The following is a 22,809-nucleotide window of genomic DNA, read 5'->3' as shown; positions in this document are numbered from 1 at the left end:
CTTTTTTTAATTCCTTTAAATAATGTTGGACTTTGTTCTAACATGTAATTAAGTTACTAAGTTACTTGGATGGAATGTAAACCAGTAACATTTCCTACAGGTGTGAACACCATCTTGACTGAGTTAAGTAAATCTTAAGAAAGTATTAAATGAATAGCTTCACCTTTGTGTAGTGCCTCTTTTGAAATTCATTTTAATTTTGAATTACAAATATGGTGACTGGCAGCACATGTTTTCCTACCTCATTTTCTATGATGCATAATGAGTAAGGAAGGATGAAATGTATTATGTTGTACTGCATTCTAATATATTGCTTATGACAGTATTCATTTTCACTTCCCTGTGATTCTTTGTTTCCTGTTAGAATAATTAAATAATTTGGAAAGACTTTGAAATCAGTAAGTTGTTTATTGTGTCCATGTAAAGGTATAAAGACTAAGATGACTTTTTGTTTTGTAATAGATGGAGCTTTGAAAACAAGAGATAACTCAACTTCTGTAGAATTACTAAGGGGGTTTACTATTCTATTTTGTTTGGAGAGTGCAGCCAAATGAGATTTTTCATGTGTAAAGAAATAATTTATCCACAATCGGAGGACAATACAACACAAATATCTTTTTCTGTTTCCCCAAATTAAATTTTTCATGAAAGTTAACATTTTTTAAAATACATGCTTTCTTAGGTTCTTTTTATCAACTAAAGCACAGGACCTTGTAGATATGACAGGGGTATTTATTTAAAAAACATAAACTCACCTGTCCTGAGATCACGACTCTGTCCTCAGGGCAGAGGGCTTGCCATCGTTGACTTGGCGTAGCGAAGTTTGGACATTTTAGCTCCTCTTCAAAAAATCCTCCTCCACTTTCACTTTGCATTTCATGAATTCATTTATCCACATAATACTGCTGGATACTAGTAAAACATCCCATTTTTTATACCTGTTTGAGCCTTAGTTTTTTTTGCATAGCCGTTTATTTCCATTTTGTTTTGTTTTTTGAATCTTCACATCTCAGTTTCCTGAAATATATTAGAATATTGACCTTACAAATTCTAAGTTGATTTATTTCTTCTTAGTTTTAGAAAGATTAAGTCATGTACTCAGTCACACGTCCAGTAAGGCTGGGACTCAGCCTTAGGTCTTCTGCCTCCCAAGTTCACATTCCTCCTCAATGCGGAGGGAGCGTTTGGAACAAGGTCTTACTTCCTCTTTCACACCCAACCCCGTCTTTCGGTTTATCATGGTATTCCCTGCTGTCTGACCTTGATTTATTTAACTGACTAAATGTTTGTGCTGTAGTTTTCTGGTGATTACCATTCTAATATATGAAGTATATTATTGTGGGAAAACACTGAATGGTTTGAGCAGTTTTCTGGAATCTATTGGAGATACAAAAGTAATAGAATACAAAGTCCTTCCTTACCACTGACTTAATGGAGAAAAAAGTTATAATACTGAATTTGAAAGAATTTAGAATATGTTAAAAATGTTAAAAAAAAAGTTTCTCGTCCTAAGAACTTTCTCTTTTAAAAAAGTTGAGCAGGTAGGTGAAGAGCTCAGGTTCTGTCACTGGTGCTCGGTGAGCACGGCGCGTCCGAGGCCTGTAGTAACAAGTGGTGTCCATCATTTAGTGAGTCCTCAGGCCGTTCCTACTCCTGTTAAGCATGCGTTATTGGATTTAACCCTTACAGGTATGGAGTTTAAATATTTATTAGCCTTATTTTATATATGTGCAGTGAGGAGATTTTAAATACTCTGGCTGAGGCCCACACAGCTAGTAAACAGCACAGTCAAGATTTGAACGTAAGGCCCTCATGCCGCAAAGCCTATGGTCTTCCAAAGCCTGTGCTAAGAACTACAAAGCCATATGGAAATGAAATTAGCATCCTGGTCGTTTATAGCCATGTCTTTCATCAGCTGAATCAGCTCTTTTGCAGTGAGTATCGAAGAAATGGATATAGGAAATTCCAAGTTAATCTATAAGTAATAATATTTGTCGTGCGACTTTGTTTCAGTTAGCTTTCAGAACATCCCACCTGTATGTCTGATTGTGTGTGCACATGTGTGGGGGCACGTATACCACAATATCTAGAGTGCTCTTATCTGGTTAAAAAATCAGTTTTTGACCTGTTGCAGGGATTCTTTAAAGATTTCAGTACTGTAAATTTGAATTCTAATAATTTTAGTTTTTCCCTCATGATTTTGAAATAGTTTTTGATTTTATAACAGGATATATAAATCATCAGAGAGAAAATTGGTTGTATCTTGGATATAGTTTGGAGTTATATTTATAACATATGAAGTGTATTTTATAAAGAATATTCAGAATAGGGTAGACCTTTGGAATTGTATTTATTCTCATTGTGTATAATTAAATTTTATTTTGTTAGCTTTGCAAAAAATAGAACTTTATCGAAATAGTGGTATTATTTGAGAAGTCTCCTAGGGACAGAGAATTGGCCGAATGTGTTTCCAGAGGCCAAGTTAATGAGGGATTGCATTTTGAAGATGCAGAGAAACTCTTTCCCTTTTCTTCTTCCCCATCATCCTTCTCCCCCACACGCCACCTGAGTGCTGCACTGCAGTCTTTCAGAGAACACCGAAACCTTGGCCCAACATCTGTCACCAGTGCTCTCTGCTTTGCTGCTCAGGTCGCACTTTCTGCCCTGTCTGTGCCTCATGACAAGAAAGGAGTGGACTCTGACATAGGAGCAGGACTTGCCCACTCACCAGTTGCACGTGTCACTGACTAGAGTGCACAGTGATGCTTAGTTTTGTCTGATTTGTGTCTTCTAGTCCTTTGCCCTTTTTTTCTGAATCCTTAAATTTTTAATTTTAGACTTCATTTACATTAGAAAGAATTCTGTAAACAGCAGAAACTGCACATCAGTTCTATCCCTGGGGTGCTCGTGGTGAGAGCAGGAAGGCACAGTCGTTCCTCCCTTTGAGTGAAAGCGGTCCTCTTTGTGAGTGTCCACAAATACGGACAGAGGAGGTGACAAGGCTGAGCAGGATGCATATCCACAGAAAAATTTTAGGGAGAGTTCGTAAAAGGAATTTTAAGTAGTTTAAATTTGAATTCACTTAATATGTTACTGAATGTTTTCTCTGCTTATTGTCTCTCATAGGCAAGAGTACACACTGGGAGATTCAGCTTGTAAGAATTCCGAGTCTGACCCAGAGGACTTCTCAGATGAAACAAATACGGAGAATCTGTATGGCACCTCTCCTCCCAGCACACCTCGGCAGATGAAACGCATGTCCACCAAGCACCAGAGGAACAGTGTAGGGAGGCCAGCCAGCCGGGCTAATTTGAAAGGTAAATCTTGTACTTAAAAAGCAATACGTGAAGGGTGTGGCACGCTTGGTATATAATCTTTATATAACATGTTAACTATTGATAGATCCTTTCTAGGATAACGTTAGTTTTTCCTCTTATTTTAAACTTGATTTTATGCTGCTTTTAAAATTAAAAAAAATTTTTTTTGGATTATTACCATTAGCAGTATTGTTAATAAAGGAGAAAATAATTCTCCAGAGATAACAAGGTTTGTCCTGAGTAATTGTTAAAGTCAGTGTGTGAGGCGTTGGCCTTCCTTATAGGGTGTGGACGAGGCCAAATATGGATGCATCGGCGCTCTCACCCAGGAGAGCTGCTGGCGTGCGGGATGGATGGCCTTCTTCACTCTTTGAATCTCTTAGGCTGAAATTTCTAGATTCCGTCTTGCAGACATGATGTGTTGGGCAATTTGGGAGGGGCAGGCCAGCCTTCCTGCCCAGGACGCTGCCCTCGGTGAGCAGGGCCCCTTCTCTCCGGCACGGAGCCTGGGTGGCACCCTCCTCCCACCGCGGACAGACCCTGTGTTGTACTTGCCCTTCTGTTTAGGCTCCCGCTGTCTAGGTGGTGTTCTGCCCGAGAGACTGAGCGTGTTCGCTGTCTCCCGTCTTGCTTCCCCCCGGCTCGCCGCAGCTGTGCGTCCTGGGAGGTGAGCTGACCCGCGCTGCCTGCTGCTGCCTCGTACGCTGCTTTCTGGCGTGGAACTCAGGGCACTGGAGCCTGGGTCTTAGAATTTCTCTGTTAACTTCAGCAAGCCACTTGTCCTAAAACTGATCCCATAGCTTCCTAGACCTCGTCTCCTCGATACCGTCCGAGATCGGGGTTTCACTCTTCAACTCCTCTGAGAAATTGCCCCGTATCTCATGCTCTCCCTCCTGAGAACAAACTCAGGTCCGTTTCTCCCTTTCTTTAGCCCACGTTCTTCCTCTCTTTTTGGCCGAGTTTCTCTTCCCACAGATTTTTTCCGCACGTTGATCTCTTCGTGGGTGACGTCGGCAAGCTCACCCTGCGTCCCTGTCTTGGCCCTTCCTCGAGAAGGAGGAGGGGAGAGAAACGGGCTTCATTGTGCTTACTCGCTTGCGTGAGATCTCATCCCAGGAGGAACTTCTCAGTAGTGAAGAGTCTTTCTTTCCACAGGGAAGATTTTTTTCTTTTCTTTTCTTTTAAAACTTTGTAGCAGGATGTTAACCTGTGGCCTGTCTTTACCCTCTTTGGAAAGTAATAGCTTTCTTTTCTTTTTTTTTTAATATATATTTTTTTATTGAAGTGTCAGTTTACAATGCTGTGTCAATTTCTGGTTTACAGCACAATGCCTCAGTCATACGTGAACATACACACACCGCTTTCATATTCTTTTTCACTGTAAGTTACTACAAGGTATTGAATATAGTTTCCTGTGCTGTACATATGAACTTGTTTATCTATTTTATGTGTATCAGTTAGTATCTGCAAATCTAGAACTCCCAGTTTATCCCCTCCCACCCCTCTCCCCACTCTGTAGAAGGTATAGCTTTCCATTGCAATTATGTTATCTTTAAAATCAATCCGATTTATCCATTGTCGCAAAGAAACTTCTCAGCTGCCTGTAGAAGTTCTTTATCTAAAATGCTGTCAGTGGAGCAGCTCCTGCTGAATCAGTATTAGTTGATACGTACTTGCTCTGTGGTGGTAAAGTGAGATGGTGCCAGTAGGACATCTGTTTTTTCTTCACTTGTTGGTTAACACTGTTTTAGAACAGGAGTTGAGAACACAATTCTCCCATTTTATAGATTCAGAAAGTGAGGCTCAGAGTTTTAAAGCAACTTCTTAAGGCCGGAAGGCTTGAGATAGTGGCAGGACTATTTTTAGAACTGATTCTCCTGGTGCACAGTTTGGCCCTTCTTCCTAGTACAAGCCGCAGGCATTAAGCTTATCTGAATGCAATACTTCGGATGACTGTACGTCTTTACTAATCAGTCAGAAAACCAGTCACTCGATACTTTTTGAGCTGTTACTGTCCTGGGCGGTGTCGCAGACGGAAGGAGGAAGGAAAGTTGTCTCTTTCCTCTTTGACTTCTTTCAGTTGTTTATTTCATAAAATTATAGAATTTTTGTGGAAGGGGTCCTAGTGACTACTGTTTATCTATTTAATAGCAAACCTAGGACACCAAAATTCATAATAATTTATTTTTTTCTTATTGCAAAAGATTACGTTTGTTCTAGGGAATTTATAAAATACTGACAAAAATAAATGAAAGTATCCATGAACCCAACATACAGAAATAGCAGCTTTTACCGTCTGTGCCTTGTAGTGTCTCCTCTTTCATGTATTTCTGTTGCGACTACTATATCATCCTATATGTACCATTTTACAGCTGGCTTCCTTTTTCACTTAATGTTTCATGAATTATGATATATTAATACATATGTTAATATCACAATAACCCAATGAGATGTAGGTTCTGTATATTACTTTCCAATTTACGATCGAGGAAATGGCACAGAGTTTCTAGGCTTTCTCTTTCTAGCTGTCCTGCTCATGGGTGTATTGGAAAGCGGCTTCATGTGCTTGCCGTCTGGTGAGTTGTTTTTGTCAGCGCTCTCGTTCAGGAATACCGAGAGAAGGTGGACCTGCAGCGCCCGTGGTGGCTGGCGTTCTGCTGGCGGGGCGCTCGTGCTGTGATGGTACAACAGCGCTTGAGAACTTCCCTGCTTCTGGACTCCGTGGTGTGGTGGACAGAGCTCAGGCTTGGCTGCCTGGATTCTAATCCTGGTTCTGCCCCCTTCTGCATATGCCACCTCTGTGTCTCATTCTCTTCATCTGTAAATTAATCTGCCTTCCAGTGTTGTAAGAGTTACATGTTCAGTAGGTATTAGCTGTCATTCTTACTACTGTAAGCTGAAGATTTCTTTCTCACTACTTGCCTTAAATTTTAAAGTAGAATTAAATAATCACATTGTTTAATGTTACTTAGTGTTCAGGACCCTTAGACTCAAGTCACATAGCTGCCAAGCTGTGGAGGTGGGACTCCAACCCGGGTGGGTCCCGTCTGGATTATCCGTCTCTTGTTGCTCTTTCTAGCCCTTTTCCTTTTTCTCACTCTGTGTTTTCCCATCATAGTTACTTATTCACAGAGCCTTTCTTTCCTCCCTTCCTCCCTTTCTGTTTCCCTTTACCTCTCTTTCCTTTCTCCTACCCTTTTTTCTCACTCCCTTCTTTCCTCCCTCCCACTCCTCCTGTACTTCTCCTTCCTTCTTTCCATTGACTCAGAATTGTGCTGGCCCCGTAGGCATGTACGTGATCGGTGTGGGTAGCCTGTCGCCAGTGGGAATCACGCAGATACTCAGGCAGTGCCATCTCTTGCAGTAGAGCTGGGACGGAGGCCAGGGAGGAGGGCTGCTGCGGGCGCCCCCAGGAGAGGGTGGAGAGGGCCTGGCCCAGGGAGACTTCTGGGACAAGAGACATTTGTGCTGTGACCTGAAGGCTGAATCGGGGAGACGAGTATTTAAGACACATTTGTGATTCATACTACTATATTGACCTCTCAGTATTTTCAAGGGCTTTTTAAGAATTAGACTGGTCAGATTTATGTTAAAAGTTTTCCAAGGAAATGTGGACTGGTGCATTATTTCTTTCTCACTGCAACAAGCAGAGGCTCCCTGAATCATACTCTTCATCTTACAACTGCAATCAGAGTTGAACTCATCTTTTTAATTAATGTCACCAATAATATTTGCATTTTCTGCTTATCTATTGCTTTGTAACAAACCACCCTAAACTTAAGTGATATGAAGGCACACGCATTGTATTGTGCTCACGGTCCTGGGGCTCAGGTGTTCAGGCCGGGCACAGCTCGTCTCTGCCCCTTGATGTCTGGAGCCCTGGCTGAAGCAGCTCAGCTGCTGGAGGTGCTGTCATAGGCTGGGCCCTCAGTTCTTCTCCGCGTGGTGTCTGCTGGGTCTCTGATGTCCTAGACAGCTCCTTCACTGACTCTGGCCCCTGGGCTGAGAGCTGCTGGCATCATTCGTTTTCCCAGGTGACATCCACGTGGCTGTCCTGGCTTGCCTCACAGCATACGGTCTCTAGGTAATTGACTTCTTAAATGGCAGCTGGCTTCCCTCAGAGCAAGTGTCTTGAGAGATCGAGGTGTAATGTGTAAGCTTCTTATGACTTAGCTTGGGAAGTCACATAGCATCACTTCTGCTGCATTCTTCTGGCTGCACAGGGCCCAGCAGAGTTCAGGTGGGAGGGGACTGCACAGGCATCAGCACCCGGAGGTGTGCTTCTTTAGTTATCTTGAGAGAATTGCTCCCACCTGCATGGAAAGCTTTGCGGCGTTTTGGTCAGTCGTGCTCTGTGCACCCTCCAGCCTCTCTGCTCCATAAATGGAGGTACCATCAGGAGCATCCCTGAAGGAATGTAAGGACACACACAGGTAACTGAGGGCACCGTGTGGTGAAAGGAGGCGAGAGTAGCCACTAACACTTCTCCTTAGTGATGGTAGCCATTTTCTTGAACTGATTCTGTGATTCTTTAAATATTCCTATTCTCATAGGCTCAGAGCCACTAACTGCTGTTGCTATAGACACATTTTTATAATTGGAAATTTAGTACCAGGTAGCCTTCTGACCAACTGGCTATCCATTGAGGGGTCCCATGAGAGAGCTGCTCACAGAACTCAGGAGCACACTTTACTGATGCTTATCTGTTTATGATAAAGGACTCAGAAACAGCCCAAAGGAAGAGATGCATAGGGCAAGGTGTGGGACATGGAGCTTCCACACCCTCTCCAGAACACAATCCTCCTAGTGCCTTGATGTGTTCCCTGGCTTAGAAACTCATCAGATCTCCTTGTTCCAGACTTTTTATGGATATTAATCTGCAGACCCCGCCCCCAACCTCCCACCTCTTCCTGGGAGGTCTGGTTGGTGGGTGGGGCTGAGAGTTCCTGCTCTAATCTTGCTCTTTCCTTGACCAGCCCATCCTGAGGCTGTCTGGGGGCCCCACCCTAAGTTGCCTCTTTAGCATAAATTTTGGTATGATTGAAAAGGGCTCCTTATGAATAAATAAAGACACTTCTGTCAGGAAATTCCAAGGGTTTTAGAAGCTCTGTGCCAGGAACCTAGACAAAACCCAAATATATTTCTTATGTTAAAAAACAAAATTCAGCCAAGTACATTTGAAGATTTAATGGGCTTTATTCATGTATCAGGAACCATCTCATCTCGCAGCTAGCAGGGCACTCTGAGCGGCTGTGCAGAAACGGTAGGGCTTTGTACAGGCAGAAAGGTGGGGAAGGGAGCTGTTAGCCAAAGGAAAGAAGGGCTGTTTTTAGGCCAGGGCATCTTTTTTATGAGGATGAAGTAGGGGATGGCAGGGACTGCATCATGCAGATTACCTCTTCCTCTGGGGCATAGAAAGGGCCTGCTTGACAGATTACTTTATTGGTATTGACCACAAAATTCCAGACTGTTCGACTAAGATTACTTCTCTTGGAGAGATTGGAACTGCAGTTAGGTAATGTATGAAATCTAGGCTTGCCATCGTGGGCTTTCAGCATGCAGGTGACCCCATTTAGGGCCTGTGGTTTTCTTTCCATCACTTACTACCCCCCAGTGAGCAGTGTCGAATACTAGCAAAGACATGAGGAGATGGCAGCTTTCCTACAAGGCTGGTGGGAGAGTAAGTTGTCTCAATCCCCGTGGGAAACTGATTTGTTAACACAGCCAAATTGAGATTAGTTATATCCTTGACCCAAGCAAACACACTTTTGGGAGTAGACTTTAGAGAATTTCCTGCAAGTAGACTCAAGAAGTTCTGCAGAAGGGCTTGCTGTGTCATCCATTGTGATCTCCATGCATAATATGAGTATGCGCAAGACAGGGAAGTTCAAATCAATATTGTCGGTGTTTGTCGGCTTGGGAGAGGACTGAGCAGAGGAGCCTAGGGATGTAGGACAAAGGTGAGGTCACCATCGCCCATGATGTTGTGTTTCTTTGTATTGAGGGACTTTAAAACAATTGCCAGTTAGATGTGTTTAAAACTACTTCATTCGAGTTTTCCATTTTCCTGATTTTGTTTCCCTGGGAATGTTAAAGATATTTTTGCTTTCAAAATATTAACTTCTGCTTTTAGAAGCTGTGATAAATATATAACGATGTTATGATATCTAGGTAAAGAGAGTTAGCTTTTTATTACCTAAAAAATACCAGCTATGTGACATCCTCACTGATGTAATGTATGAGTTTAGCTCTTGAATAAGCTCACTGATCAGGCTTGATTTCAAACTTTGATGAGTAACAGAATTTAGCTGTGGGGTTATTTAAGATCATATTTTTGGATAATGGTAAATAACTACTAAATTACAACAATTAAAATTTTGGTAAGTTTGGACAATAATTACCCATGTGTAGCTGTTTCTTTTTAAGGCGGTTTAAGAAAGAGACAAACTATCTGCTCCTTAAGTTTTAATTTTTTCTAATGTGGCAGAAGGAAGTAAATCCAGTTCATCTCATAGTGTCAGTAGGTTAAATAAGGATCAAGACACCCAAACCAAAGCACTTTTTAGGGCGAATCTGCCTTTATAATCGTTATCAGCTCTATTTTGCAGCAGTAATGTAATATTGCAGTAGCCAGATGATAGAAATAGTTACACTGGAATTTGTACGTACATACACGTTAATCTCTGTCATTGACAAATACTGCAAGGTGTGGGTGTGTGAGTAAATGTGTGTTGTTTTTTGCTCAAATAGTGAGATTAGCAAGTTTTTTTTTTTTCCTTGAAGAAGTATAACTGCTATAAAATTGAGCTTGTGAAATACTCACAAGTCAGATTCAATCTGTGCAGTTAGAGAAACGTTCATTGTGGCCCAGAGTGGACTCTGTATTGCAGCGCTTTAGTCCAAGCTCAGCCTGACTTTCAGGGTTCTGATTTATACTCCCAGGCTACCCATATACATGCAGACTCACTAATTCCAGCCAGACTTTCTTCTTGTATGTCTTTGTGTCTTTTCATACTTTTATTCTCTGGCTTAAAATATTCTCTTGCCTTCCTTGCTACCCTTATTTAAGCTGAATCCATTCTTGAAGGCCCCCAGTCAAGGACTTGGTCTTATTTATGGTGTCTACAGATTACTTAGCCCACTGGAATCTGTCTTTTGTGGCTCTCAGTATCTTAAGTTTTCCTTGGTCAGTCAGAACTGCCCTATGAGCAGTTTTGACAGATGTAGAGGTGGTGTGATGGCACAAACACGGGTTGAGATCCCTGTCCTACCGTTTACCATCTGTCTGACTGTCCGTGCTCTGTCATAATCTTCATCACAGTGCTCTTGTGAGCTGTATGACACTTTCTGTAAAGCCCTTACCTCGCAAATGAGGGGATTGAATAAAGTAACGTTTCCCAAAATGTGTCATTCTAGCCAGGTTGAATCAGAGAGACCGGGACTGGGACCAGGAATCTGCATTTTAGCAAGAACCTGAGTGATTTATTTTTTTTCTCCTCAAAGAAGTAAAGTGTGGATTTTTTTTTTTAAAGTGAGGATTTATTAAGTGATAGGATGCTGTTTAGAGGCGAATGGGCAGACTCAGGTGAGTAGCTGCCTGAGTGATTCTTAATGTTTACTGAAATTTGAGAACCTTGAATTAGAAGATCTCTAAGTGCCTTCAGATTGCTGACATTCTTTGATAGTCCAGTACATCATTGCTCTAAAAATCATCTCACATTTAAAGGAAAGAGCAGATATTTGTTTCTACTTTCTCATTTGCGAGATCGAGGAAGGCAGGTGTTCTGAATTTGGCAATACGTGTGTGGAAGAACATAAGAATTGCAAGGACTTGATAAAAATACATTTTATACATTTTCTAAAGAGCCATTTCTAGGTGTGAATTGTGGGGAATTCAGCTGATTTTCTTACATTTATTTAAACAAATGAACTTGTTTGCATTTGGTTCTTTTTCAGTATACATTTTTGTTTCTTTTCCTTTCATGTTTTTCTAATTTGGCAGGAATTATTGGTGATTGGACAAAGGAAAAAGTAACTACTTAGGAGGTTTGCTTTAACAGTACTACGAACTCACACCATTTAATTTATTTATACACTTGGGAGCTCAGATGTTCCATTAGTCTTACGTTATTATGAACTAGTTTTGTAGTACTGTAATTAAAGTTTGTATAAAACATTCTATATACTTTTGATCCATTCTCCTTTCCAGAAACTCTGTATTTGACTTTTTGTTAATTGCAAAGGGATTCAGTACTAATAGAAAGCTAAACAAACAAACCTGTCTATTAGTAATGGGATTTTGAGTATTATTAAAGGTTTATTACTCATGTCAGAGTGAGTATAAAGGACTTGGGAAGATTCCTGTGTATCTTCTTCCAGCACCTTCTTGCATCTCAGATCTCCCTTAACTGACAGGTCCCTTACGATTTTATAGAGACTATCTAGTCACCAATTGTTAGAAAATACTTTTAGGTTTTCCTTTCTTCATCACAAATATATTATTGATAGATAAATATATATGTATATTTTTTAATATGGTAGCAAGAGTGGAGCTTAAGTATATTTTAAGCTTAAATTATGTTGTTTTAGTGATGTATCAATTTCCATTGATTTGGAGGTGAATTGATTTAAATTTTCTTTGGTGAATTGATTTTGGGTATATTAGTCTGTAAGCATATAAATATACCCTGTTTCATTAAATCTAAAGGCATATATAATACATACTAAGAAAAAATGCTTACAATTGATGACACAGTGTGTTCTTAGAATTTTTACTTTTTATTTATTTAAGGAACTCTTACACTTCTTGATATTTAAATACAGATTTTTAAAAACCATTTATTACTCTTGCGCATATATATAAAGGAAAATGTAGATGAAATATGTTGGTGAATATTTTCCTAAAAGTGGCTTATCAAACAACCATTGATTAGAAAACATATTCTAATTTCAGAGGTATTAGAATCTAAACGTGAGTCCTAGATTCACTGAACGAAGTATTCACTCTGCCTTGAGTGCAGAAGGAGGTTGGGATGGTGCTGTAGTTTGGGCGTTATCAGTGTAGGAAGTGGTGGTGAAGAAGGTCACCCCGGGAGACGAAAGTGAGACTGAAGAGATCTAAGGGTAGAACTTGAGAAACATAAACTTTTTATGGATTGAGCAAAGTTCCTGGGGTAGGGGGGGGGATTTGAAAAGGAGCGACTTAGGAAGTGGACGAGAACCCAGACTGCTGTGTCTAGAACAGCAGAGGACGCAGGGGTGTCAGGAAGGTAGGGGCTGTGAGCAGCGTCGGAAATGCCAGCCAGGAAGGCAGGTGTGTGTTAATTTCAAAGCTTGGGAATTAAGTTAACAGAACTTTTTATGGTTGTTTGAAGGAAAAATGTCATGTTTACTTTCTTCGTATTAATTTTGAATGATTTTTATGTGCCAGTATGATAGACTAGCAAACTATACAAAATTGGTGTATATGTCTTCAGTTTTCTTAATGTTAAATTTAACATGTTTTTGCTCATTTGTTTGTGGCAAAGAAGAAATTAAGGAATAGAACAAGTTAAGGTGAATATTTTTGCTTATCATCTGTTTCAGTGTTTTATGAGAATGATTTTATGGTGCCTTAAGGATTCTTTCCTCAATCTACTTGATTTTATAAATGAGAAAAGTGACTGAGAAAATTTAAGTGATTTGCTGAGTTGATACATTTAGTTCATGGCAAAGGCAGAAATCAGATGTGTTTTCTAAATCAGGTTTCTGTCAGATCTGCCATACTAATTCTCCCTTCTTAAGAGTAAGGTGATAACTTGTGAAGATTTGACTACCTGGATAACTGCACTTTGTTGTAGAGAGGTAAACAGCTGGTTTCAGGTTAGTAGTGGAGAATATAGCAAGTATTATATAACAGGTAAAATGGGTAAATTCTTTTAAAAAATTTAGAGAGATATTTTTGTGTGTGTATTCCTTTAATTTTCAGCATATGATATGATTATTTTCTTTAATAATAGCCTGACAATACAAGTCCATGTGAATATCAGTCTTAACTGAAAGTATTGAGAATAGCTTCATATTTTACAGTAACATAATGTTCTGTTTATTTTTTTTAATAGAGAAAATGAATGCACCAAACCAGCCTCCACATAAAGACACTGGAAAAACTGTGGAGAATGTGGAAGAATACAGCTACAAGCAGAAGAAGATCCGAGCGGCTCTCAGGACGACAGAGCGCGACCATAAGAAGAACGTGCAGTGCTCCTTCATGCTGGACTCGGTGGCTGGGTCTTTGCCCAAGAAGTCAATTCCAGACGTGGATCTCAACAAGCCTTACCTCAGTCTGGGCTGCAGCAACGCTAAGCTTCCAGTGTCTGTGCCCATGCCCATAGCCAGGACTGCCCGGCAGACTTCTAGGACAGACTGTCCAGCAGATCGCTTAAAATTTTTTGAAACTCTGCGGCTTCTGCTTAAGCTTACCTCAGTCTCAAAGAAGAAGGACAGGGAGCAAAGAGGACAGGAAAATACATCTGCTTTCTGGTTTAACCGATCTAACGAACTGATCTGGTTAGAGCTACAAGCCTGGCATGCGGGACGGACCATTAACGACCAGGACCTCTTTTTATATACAGCCCGCCAAGACATCCCAGACATTATCAATGAAATCCTTACTTTCAAAGTTAATTATGGGAGCTTTGCCTTTGTTAGAAATGGAGCCAGTTTTAATGGTACTTCAGTAGAAGGGCAGTGCAGAGCCCCTCATGGAACAAAGGTTGTGGGTTACTCAACATACCATGAGCATCTCCAGCGCCAACGGGTGTCATTTGAGCAGGTAAAACGGATAATGGAGCTGCTGGAGTACATAGAAGCACTTTATCCATCATTGCAGGCTCTTCAAAAGGACTACGAAAAATATGCTGCAAAAGACTTCCAGGACAGGGTGCAGGCACTCTGTTTGTGGTTAAACATCACAAAAGACTTAAATCAGAAACTAAGGATTATGGGTACTGTTCTGGGCATCAAGAATTTATCAGACATTGGCTGGCCAGTGTTTGAAATCCCTTCCCCGCGATCATCCAAAGGCAACGAGCCAGAAGATGAGGGCGATGACACAGAAGGAGAACTGAAAGAGTTGGAAAGTAGTCCAGATGAGAGTGAAGAAGAACACAGCTCTGACCCAGGGGGACCAGAAACCAGGCAGCCTGTTGACAACAGTTTCAACAGCCAGTCACAGGACTGCATAACTAAGAAGCTCGAGAGGCTTGAATCTGAGGACGATTCTCTGGGCTGGGGGACACCAGACTGCAGCACAGAAGGAGGCTTTGGTAGACATTGTCTGACTTCTATTTATAGACCGTTTGTAGACAAAGCACTGAAGCAGATGGGGTTGAGAAAGTTAATTTTGAGACTTCACAAGCTGATGGATGGTTCCTTGCAAAGGGCACGTATAGCACTGGTAAAGAGCGACCGTCCAGTGGAGGTAGGTTTCCGGTAGGCCATGTAGTCTGATCTTGTCCTTAGTTTACTGTTACTTGTAAATTACAATGTATGTTATGTTATATATGTACTTCAATAGTCTTGCTTTTTTTTTTATTGAGTTATAGTTGATTCACAATATTGTGTTCATAGTCTTGATATTTTTAAGGCATAAATGGTAGTCATTGTAAATTGCAGATTTAAACATTTCTATAAAGTATTGTGATAAATGGGGAAATGGATCTATGAAAACTATGAAATTTAGTGGATTAAGTGGGTGGAGGGAGAGAATCCAACCGTTTAAATATAGGATGGAGAAGGACAGTCTAGTTATAAATAAAGAGGGAAGAAAGCCACAATCATGGGTGACCACAAGCTGAATATGAGTCAGTAAAAAAGTCAACATGATGCTAAAATATTTTTAAGTGAGTATGGCATCCAAGGTCATGGATATAGTTCTTCCTCTAGTCTTTTCAGTAGCTTGCTTGCTTTTGAGTAGCACATCCAGTTTTGGTCACTGGATTTTAAAGAGAAGTGAATTACAGAGAAGCATAAGAATGATCAAAGGACAGAAAGTATACACTGTCTGGTAAGGGCAATGTGATTAGCATAGATGGTGGAAGTTTACGGGAAGTACTAATTATTATCAAATGGAGTATTTTGATAAGTGAAGATTTTTATGAGAGGAATATGCCTACTAGAGGAAGTGGTTTCAGAATAGTCCATATTACAGATTTGGTTTTGATCACTTGGTATCTCAGAAATTCTTTACCGGTAAGGGTGGTGAAACTGGAAGGGGGCATATTGTCGGATGTTTTTCTTGAGAATAAAAGAATAAAAGCAGTTTCCTGTTGTGGTGGGTTTGCAGGTTGCAAAAGCACCCAGATCTTTGAGATCCCTGATTGCCTGGGCTAGGCTGTGATTCTGAATTTTAATAGCTATCCACATACGTATGTATATACTTTTAATTTTTTAAAATTTCAGTTTATTACACAGTCTGGCTTAGTTTGGAGTCAGATGATAAAACAGAAGTTATTCTTTAAGATGGGAAACATCAGAAGAGAACCTTAATCTGCAAGATTTTTATTTTTAATTTGCTAGTCAGATCCCTTAGGAGAAGGGGTCAGGCCTTCACATAATATAGCCAGGTGTTTACAGAATGAATCAATACTTTGTAGTGGTAAGAGGTTAGTTTACTTGGAGTATTATTTTGATTAGAAATTTCAAAAAATGAATTTTCTTTAAGCAGTATTTTGACTCTGAGAATGATCTTTTATATACTTTTTTTATTGGGGCAAATGAGTTTTTTCCCTTGTAGTCCATGAATAACTATTTTATGATAAGAATTTCTTAGAGTGCAAGTTTCAGAGTCAGTAGAGCAAAACCAGATACATAGTAAAGATTTGACATATGCTTCAGATGATAAGTAACTTACTTTGGTTTAGGCTTTTGGCTGAAGTGGTTCTCCTCAGGGACACCTGTGGACAAGCCAGGACTGATTAATTTTTATTATAAAGCACTGTTTTTGAGCTAATATCAATGAAAAAGCTCTAGCATTATTGTCTCAACTTTGATTCATTGGTTCTCGTAGGAGAGAAGGGCTCGTGGTGAGGGCTGGGGGTGACGGGGCGGAGGGGCGGGGCTTCTTAAAACTGCTTTACGCGCCGTCCCCCAAATTGCCTTCCCATCCTTGGACCACCTTTGGCAGTGAGTCGTTGCCACTAGCAGGAGCGCTTTGCGCCCCTTAGGTGTGTTGGGGTGAAACGAAGACTGAGTACGGGCCCACTACCTAGCAGTGTAGAACTCACAGTTTTGAAATCCTGTCAGAGTTGTGTTCTTCAGGTTCGACCAGTTGAGATTTAACTGAATGAGAAATGTATCCTTATTATAGAAAAAAAGAAACGCATATAAATTCAAAGCTTATGAAGTATGTGAATTAAAGATGTTTATTAGAATTATTTGAGATTGCTTTTCCAAAAAAAAAAGTGCAGAAATAGTTCTTGTTTTAAATTTTGGTTTGTAAAATGGTGTTTGTCAAATAATGAAAGAGTAACCAAGAGCTAAAATTCTTCTGTATTGGAGATTAATCCATATTAATGAAAGATAAGCCTCCAAATTGTAATTAACTCAGTGGGATAGTAAGGCTTTATTTTCATTCCTATTTCAGGAACCTAATTTCTATAAGGGGAAGTGTATGTTTATATATATGGATATATGTGCACTCCCCTTCTGGATTTGCTTTGTTCTAGTCTTTTTATTAAATGTGTCCGGGAAAGAGCCACTGTTTTGAAGTCAAATAACTGGATTTCATTCCTCGATGTGGCTCTTTCTTTCTCACCACATAACTTTGTAAATGACTAATCTTTCTGACTCTATGTCTTGCATTTGTAAAATAGGTATAAATAATACTTTCCTACCTACCTCACAGGGTTGTTGTAAGGCTTAAAAATATATCTGTATAAATACTAAAATGGTAAAGAAGTCAAATATAAACTATTTTTTTCTTAGAAGTTTTATCAACAGTTTTTTTCCTTGAAGCTAGCTATAAGTCACTATGGGCTAGACAAGTTTTTATTTTTATTTTTAAAATGTATTTTTACCTTTTGATCTTTGCCAAATAATCATGCATTTTTAAGGGCATACATTTTAAGCAGCGGATAACCTTTTAGGTTTGAGGACAATTAAATTTTCATTCTTAATTGTTAAAAACATCTTGACCAACTGGTACTGCAGATTGTACCCAATACATATCTTCTATTTTGCACAGTTTTTATGGCTTATGTGACAATAGCAATGGATTTAGTTGAAGGATTTTGTAGGAAAGAAATATGATATTTGATTTTTGTCTGTGACTTTATATTTTTACTTCTTATTAGGTTACTTGTAACCTGTGTTTATAAATAAGATGATCTAATATTTAATTCCCCTTGGCTTGTAAGCATGCTTTATAAAACAGTTTTCCTCTAAAAAGTTATTACTACATTTTAAAATCTTTTAATTAAAAAGTTATAACTAGTGATACTAAAAAAGCTATTTGCAATTTGTTTTAATAATAAGAGTATCATAAATAGCCTTAATGGTTTGTTCAAAATTAGATACCGTTGTAGCTCCCCAGCTTCTGTGAATTCGTTTTCTCAGAACATGTTTTCTAATTACATACACAGTCTCTGACTAACAAATGGGTTTAGTTTCCCAAGTTCACTTTGTAAGATGATTATTTCGATCTCGAAAATACTTATCTAGAGAAACTGCTAAAATGAGAGTCTCAGGCCATCAAATACTTACGAAAATCCTAGTAACTGAGCTAACAATGTCAGCCAAAGCTGTATTCGTGGAAGCAAGGACATTATGTAAAAGTCAAAAGTGAGGGAAAACGTTTTTTTTCCTCCTTGTTTTTGGACCCAGAGATGATCCTAGCAGTTATTTTTCATGCTTACTCATTTAGTTCCTGATTTTCTTATTTTCTTAATATTTAGAGTATCCCAGGATCTCGTTGTTCCTACTTATTTCTCCCACTTTGCTATAATCTCAATTTGTCTAATCTAAGTGTGGCTGATCTCAAGTCTTAGGCACGACTGTATCCGATAGCTGTTTCGTGATAGTATGTGCTGGTGTCCCTTTATGACAGAGATCTTCTAGCTCCCAATTCCAGCTCCTTCTTCATCAGAACCTGCTTGTAGAGTAAGCCCTCCCAACCTTCCTTAAAAATTATTAGGCGTTATCTCAGTCTAGCAGTTTCTGGGTGTCCTTCCCAGTAGTTACTGTGCTGTGAGTTTTGTTATATTATTTACAGTTCACTTCACTTAAAAATTAAAACAAGAGACCATGTAAACATATATAAAAGATTTATCCTTAGTGTCAAATCTACCCCCATGCAATTGCATTCTTTTTTTTTTTTTAAATATACTTGTAATCTTGGAATAATTTTAAATTTTGGGGGAACTTGCAAAGATTATACAGAGTTTTCATATGCTCTTCATCCTCTAATCTCACTTAACTCTGGTACGTTTGTCAAAATTAATATACTAACATTGGTACAAAATACTGTTGATTAAATTATAGATATTACTTGGGTTTTTGTTTTTCCACTAATGTCCCTTATCTGTTCCAGGATCCAGTCAAGGACACTCCATTGCATTTAGTCTACATGTCTTCCTAGTCTCTGATCTGTGCTAGTTTCTCCGTATTTTTCACGACCTGGACAGCTTGTGGAGTGTTCCTGCCTTTGGATTTGTCGGATGTTTTCTCATGATGGGCTGGAGTAATGGGCTTGGGTGTGAATAGCGCACGGTTGGGGCTCCTTCATGGCTTTACTGTCACTGCTGATGTTACCCTTCACCACCTGGTTAGTACGGTGTCTGCCAGGTTCCTCCACAAGTGACCAGTTTTCCCTTTCCGTGCTCTGTTCTTTGGAAGTGAGTCACCAAGAGCAACCCACAGTCAAGGGGAGGGGAATTAATCTCCACCTCCAGGGGTGGGGAGTATCTACATATATTAGTTGGAAGTCTGTGTCCATACTGACATAAAGAAGTGATTGAATGAATAAATGGGGAAGAAGATAGGCGACACTGAAAGCTTTGTTCACACTGCATCACATTAAATGTCTATTTATATCTCCCTCCCCCACCTCCCTCTTTCTCCCTCCCCTCCCCCACCCACACATATTTTTGCCATTTGTTCATTTGTTGCTCATTGTTATTCAAGGTATAACCAGATTGTTTTCTGCTTATAAAAATCATATGTAAATTACTCATAAATGTTTATTTTTAATTTTGGGTTATAGTCTAATACTGTTGTTATTTATTTTGTTGCTCAGATTGTTCCTGCTTTAGTCACTGGAGCTCTTTCAGGTGGCTTCTGTATCCTTTTGACATGTCCCCATCGTTTTGTGTGTGTGGTTTTGCTTTTGGTTTGCTTTTTCAGGAGTTTTTTACTTTTTGGCATCATCTTGCATTTTCCCTGTTCCAGTCCTGAAATCAGCTGTTTCTTGAAGGAGCTCTGGTTCCTTTTATTGGAGACTGGTATTTAGAAATGAAGATGTGGGCACTGGATGCGTTTGTTACTATTGGGGTGTCATTGCCTCTAGGTCCTCTCGGTGATAGAAAATCTAGGTATGTCTTCTAACCCATGTATGGATACTTCTGTGTCTTTCTTTCTACCTGTTTGTCTATCTGTTAAAAATAAACTTGAGTACATACTGATGTCTCTGGCTGTAATCCAGCACCACTGGTTTCCTCCTAGCCCTCCTCCTTTGTTTGTAACTTACTTCTCTTGCAGTGTGAAATGCGGCTCCCATTACTGCAGCGTATTTATATATTTGTGCAGCCCTAGTAGACATGTAAACTAGTTTCAGAATTGCTAACCAGTACCCCTGTGAGGACTAAGTTTACCAACTAGAGTACAGTGTTCAATTTTAAGTACATTACCTTTTGTCTTTAACCTTAGAGTCAGAACAGTTTTCCAAAGTTAGGACAGCACCTTTTCCTCCACCTTCTTCAGTGAGGTTATAGGATTCATTTGTAAAATAGCTAATTCATTTGTCTCAGTCTGTGTTCCCTCCTGGGGTTCCCTGGTGCCCTAACTGACATTTTTAAAATTTGCATACTGTGAAGTTCACTCTTGGTGTTGTATAGTTCTTTGGGTTTTGTGCATTTGCAATGTTAAATACCCATAAAATATTTGAGTCATTGATTGTGATATGGTTATTTTATGTTTATTCCTTTTTGCTTTATCTTATGAAATCTATATATTTTCAGAAGATGCAAAAGATAAAATGAAAAATTACATTTTAACGTAGTATACAAAAAAATTAGCTATTTGACTTTGTATATTACCATGCGTGTTACTCCAAAATCTAGGAAGATTTTTGGTTAGTTTATTAATAACTTTTTTTAAATTAGGAATGATCATGTAATTATTGTAAGGTTAGTGGCCAATGAAATATTGTTTGTCTTTGGATCTAACAATAATCATGCTATTTTTTCCTATAGGCACAAGAAACCCTGAAGAGACTGCCTTTTATATTCAGAATATTCAAAGCATGTAGAAACTAGGATATGTATAATAACGGCTACCATTTATTGAGTCTTATTACTGCGCGCTACATGCAACAACCAAATGAAGTGGTGTCGCTATTTCTGTATTTTCCAGTAAGGAGAGTAGGTCAGTTGCCCCAAGTTACAGAAGCTATAGATTGTTGGGGGGATTCAAACCCAGGATTCAGGGGATACCAGCCTTTAAATTGTGTGAATGGTGTCCAAACCTGGCTGCACATCAGCATTACCCAGGGAGCTTTTAAAAATGCACATACCTGTGCCCTTCTTGGATACAAGGCAAATCAGAATCTCTCGAGGTAGGACATGAGCACTGCCATTTTTAATCTCCAACGTCCTTTTATGAAACCAGATGATCACCAGTGCAGTTGTGAGTCAGTCCACTGGAAACACTAAGTAGGCTACAGTCTCCCCTATCCCTGCCTTCAAGGTCAGTGTTTATTAACACAATTGTCACAATTAATTTTTTGATTTGCTCTAATTATCACTTGTCTGATTTCATTAGTAAAGTTACACAAAACTTTTTTAAAAAGCCACCCCAACTTGTTTATTTATTTATGCCATATGGAGGGAGTTATTTTTTTTAATTGACGCATAGTTGATGTACAATATTGTTTGTTACAAGTGTGCAATATAGCGATTCACAATTTTTAAAGGTTCTACTTCATTTATAGTTATTATAAAATCTTGCCTTTATGCCCCATGTTGTGCACTATACCCTTGTGGCTTATTTTATACGGAATAGTTTATACCTCTTAATCCCCTTCTCCTATCGTGCCCCTCCCCCTTTTCCCTCTCCCCACTGGTAACCAATAGTTTGTTCTCTATATCTGTGAATCTGCTTCTTTTTTGTTCTATTCACTAGTTTGTTGTGTTTTTTAAATTCCACACATAAGTGATATCACACATTATTTGTCTTTCTTTGGCTGATTTATTTCATTTAGCCTAATGCTTTCCAAGTTCATCCATGTTCCTGCAGATGGCAAAGTTTCATTCTTTTTTATGGCTGACTAGTATTCCATTGTGTGTATATATATATATATATATATATATATATATATATATATATATATATATATTCCTATTCTTCTTTATTCCTTCGTCTGTTGATGGGCACTGAGGTTGCTTCCATATCTTGGCAATTGTAAATAATGCTACTATAAACATTGGGGTACGTGTATCTTTTCAAATTAGTGTTCATTTTTTTCAGATACATATCCATGTTTATTATATATATATAGCTTACATATATATTGTAGCTGTTTTTAGAATTTTGAGAAACCTCCATATAGTCTTCCATAGTGGCTGCACCAGTTTACGTTCCCACCAACATACATGAACTTTTTAATTGGATGAGTGGGAAGCTCATTTGCCTATAGGTCTTTTTTTTAAAGGAAGCATACTTACATGAGGGAAAATAGGAAGTTGTGTTGTATTGTTTTTGACTGCAGCGAGCCAGCTGAATCAAACCTGATGTAAGATGAAAGAGATCAAAGACAGAGCAGAACTCCTCAGCTCGCAGTGGAGAACTGGATCCTGTGACAGCGACAACAAAAAGACTGGTAGCTGGTCTTGAATACTCATATCTGGAGAATTGTCGGTCAAGTAACTGGGTCAAGGTAGCACATCCAGTAACTGGCAGAGCCAGAACGCGAAACCAGAACTCCCTGTAAAGCCATGTTCTTCAACATTATAGTATACTGCCTCCCGAAGTTACGTTTCATCCTACATAGCGCTGTAAATGTTTTTTGACTTAGTGGCTAGCACTTAAAAAAACAGAAGATTTCGCATGAAAATCTGGATTTTTGTTTTTCTTGAGACCCTGGGAGTTCTGTCCCCACGTGGCAGCACCAGGCGAGCTCGCTCCAGCTTCCCACGTGGCCCATCCCTTCTCACAGGCTTCCGGGCTCCCTGCCTGCTCGCTCACTCACAGCACCCGCCACGCCCCGTGGGTGATATGACCCCTAGTAGAGAATCACAGA

General features: G+C 39.4%; 1 protein-coding gene across 3 annotated transcripts in view; it reads left to right on the top strand.

Annotated features, from left to right (window-relative positions):
- Positions 1–22,809, top strand: part of MAP3K4 (mitogen-activated protein kinase kinase kinase 4) — a 102,979-nt gene that overhangs the window by 28,426 nt on the left and 51,744 nt on the right. For all 3 annotated transcript variants that reach the window (XM_074368039.1, XM_074368040.1, XM_074368041.1), the window contains exons 2-3: positions 3,127–3,317; positions 13,418–14,778. In XM_074368039.1, coding sequence (XP_074224140.1) covers positions 3,127–3,317; positions 13,418–14,778 — 1,552 coding nt within the window. The remainder of the gene's footprint in view (positions 1–3,126; positions 3,318–13,417; positions 14,779–22,809) is intronic.

Source organism: Camelus bactrianus, chromosome 8 (assembly GCF_048773025.1).
Source record: "Camelus bactrianus isolate YW-2024 breed Bactrian camel chromosome 8, ASM4877302v1, whole genome shotgun sequence".
Taxonomy (NCBI): Eukaryota; Metazoa; Chordata; class Mammalia; order Artiodactyla; family Camelidae; genus Camelus; species Camelus bactrianus.
The sequence above is the reverse complement of the archived record's forward strand: the minus strand, read 5'-3'. Positions and strand labels throughout refer to the sequence as shown.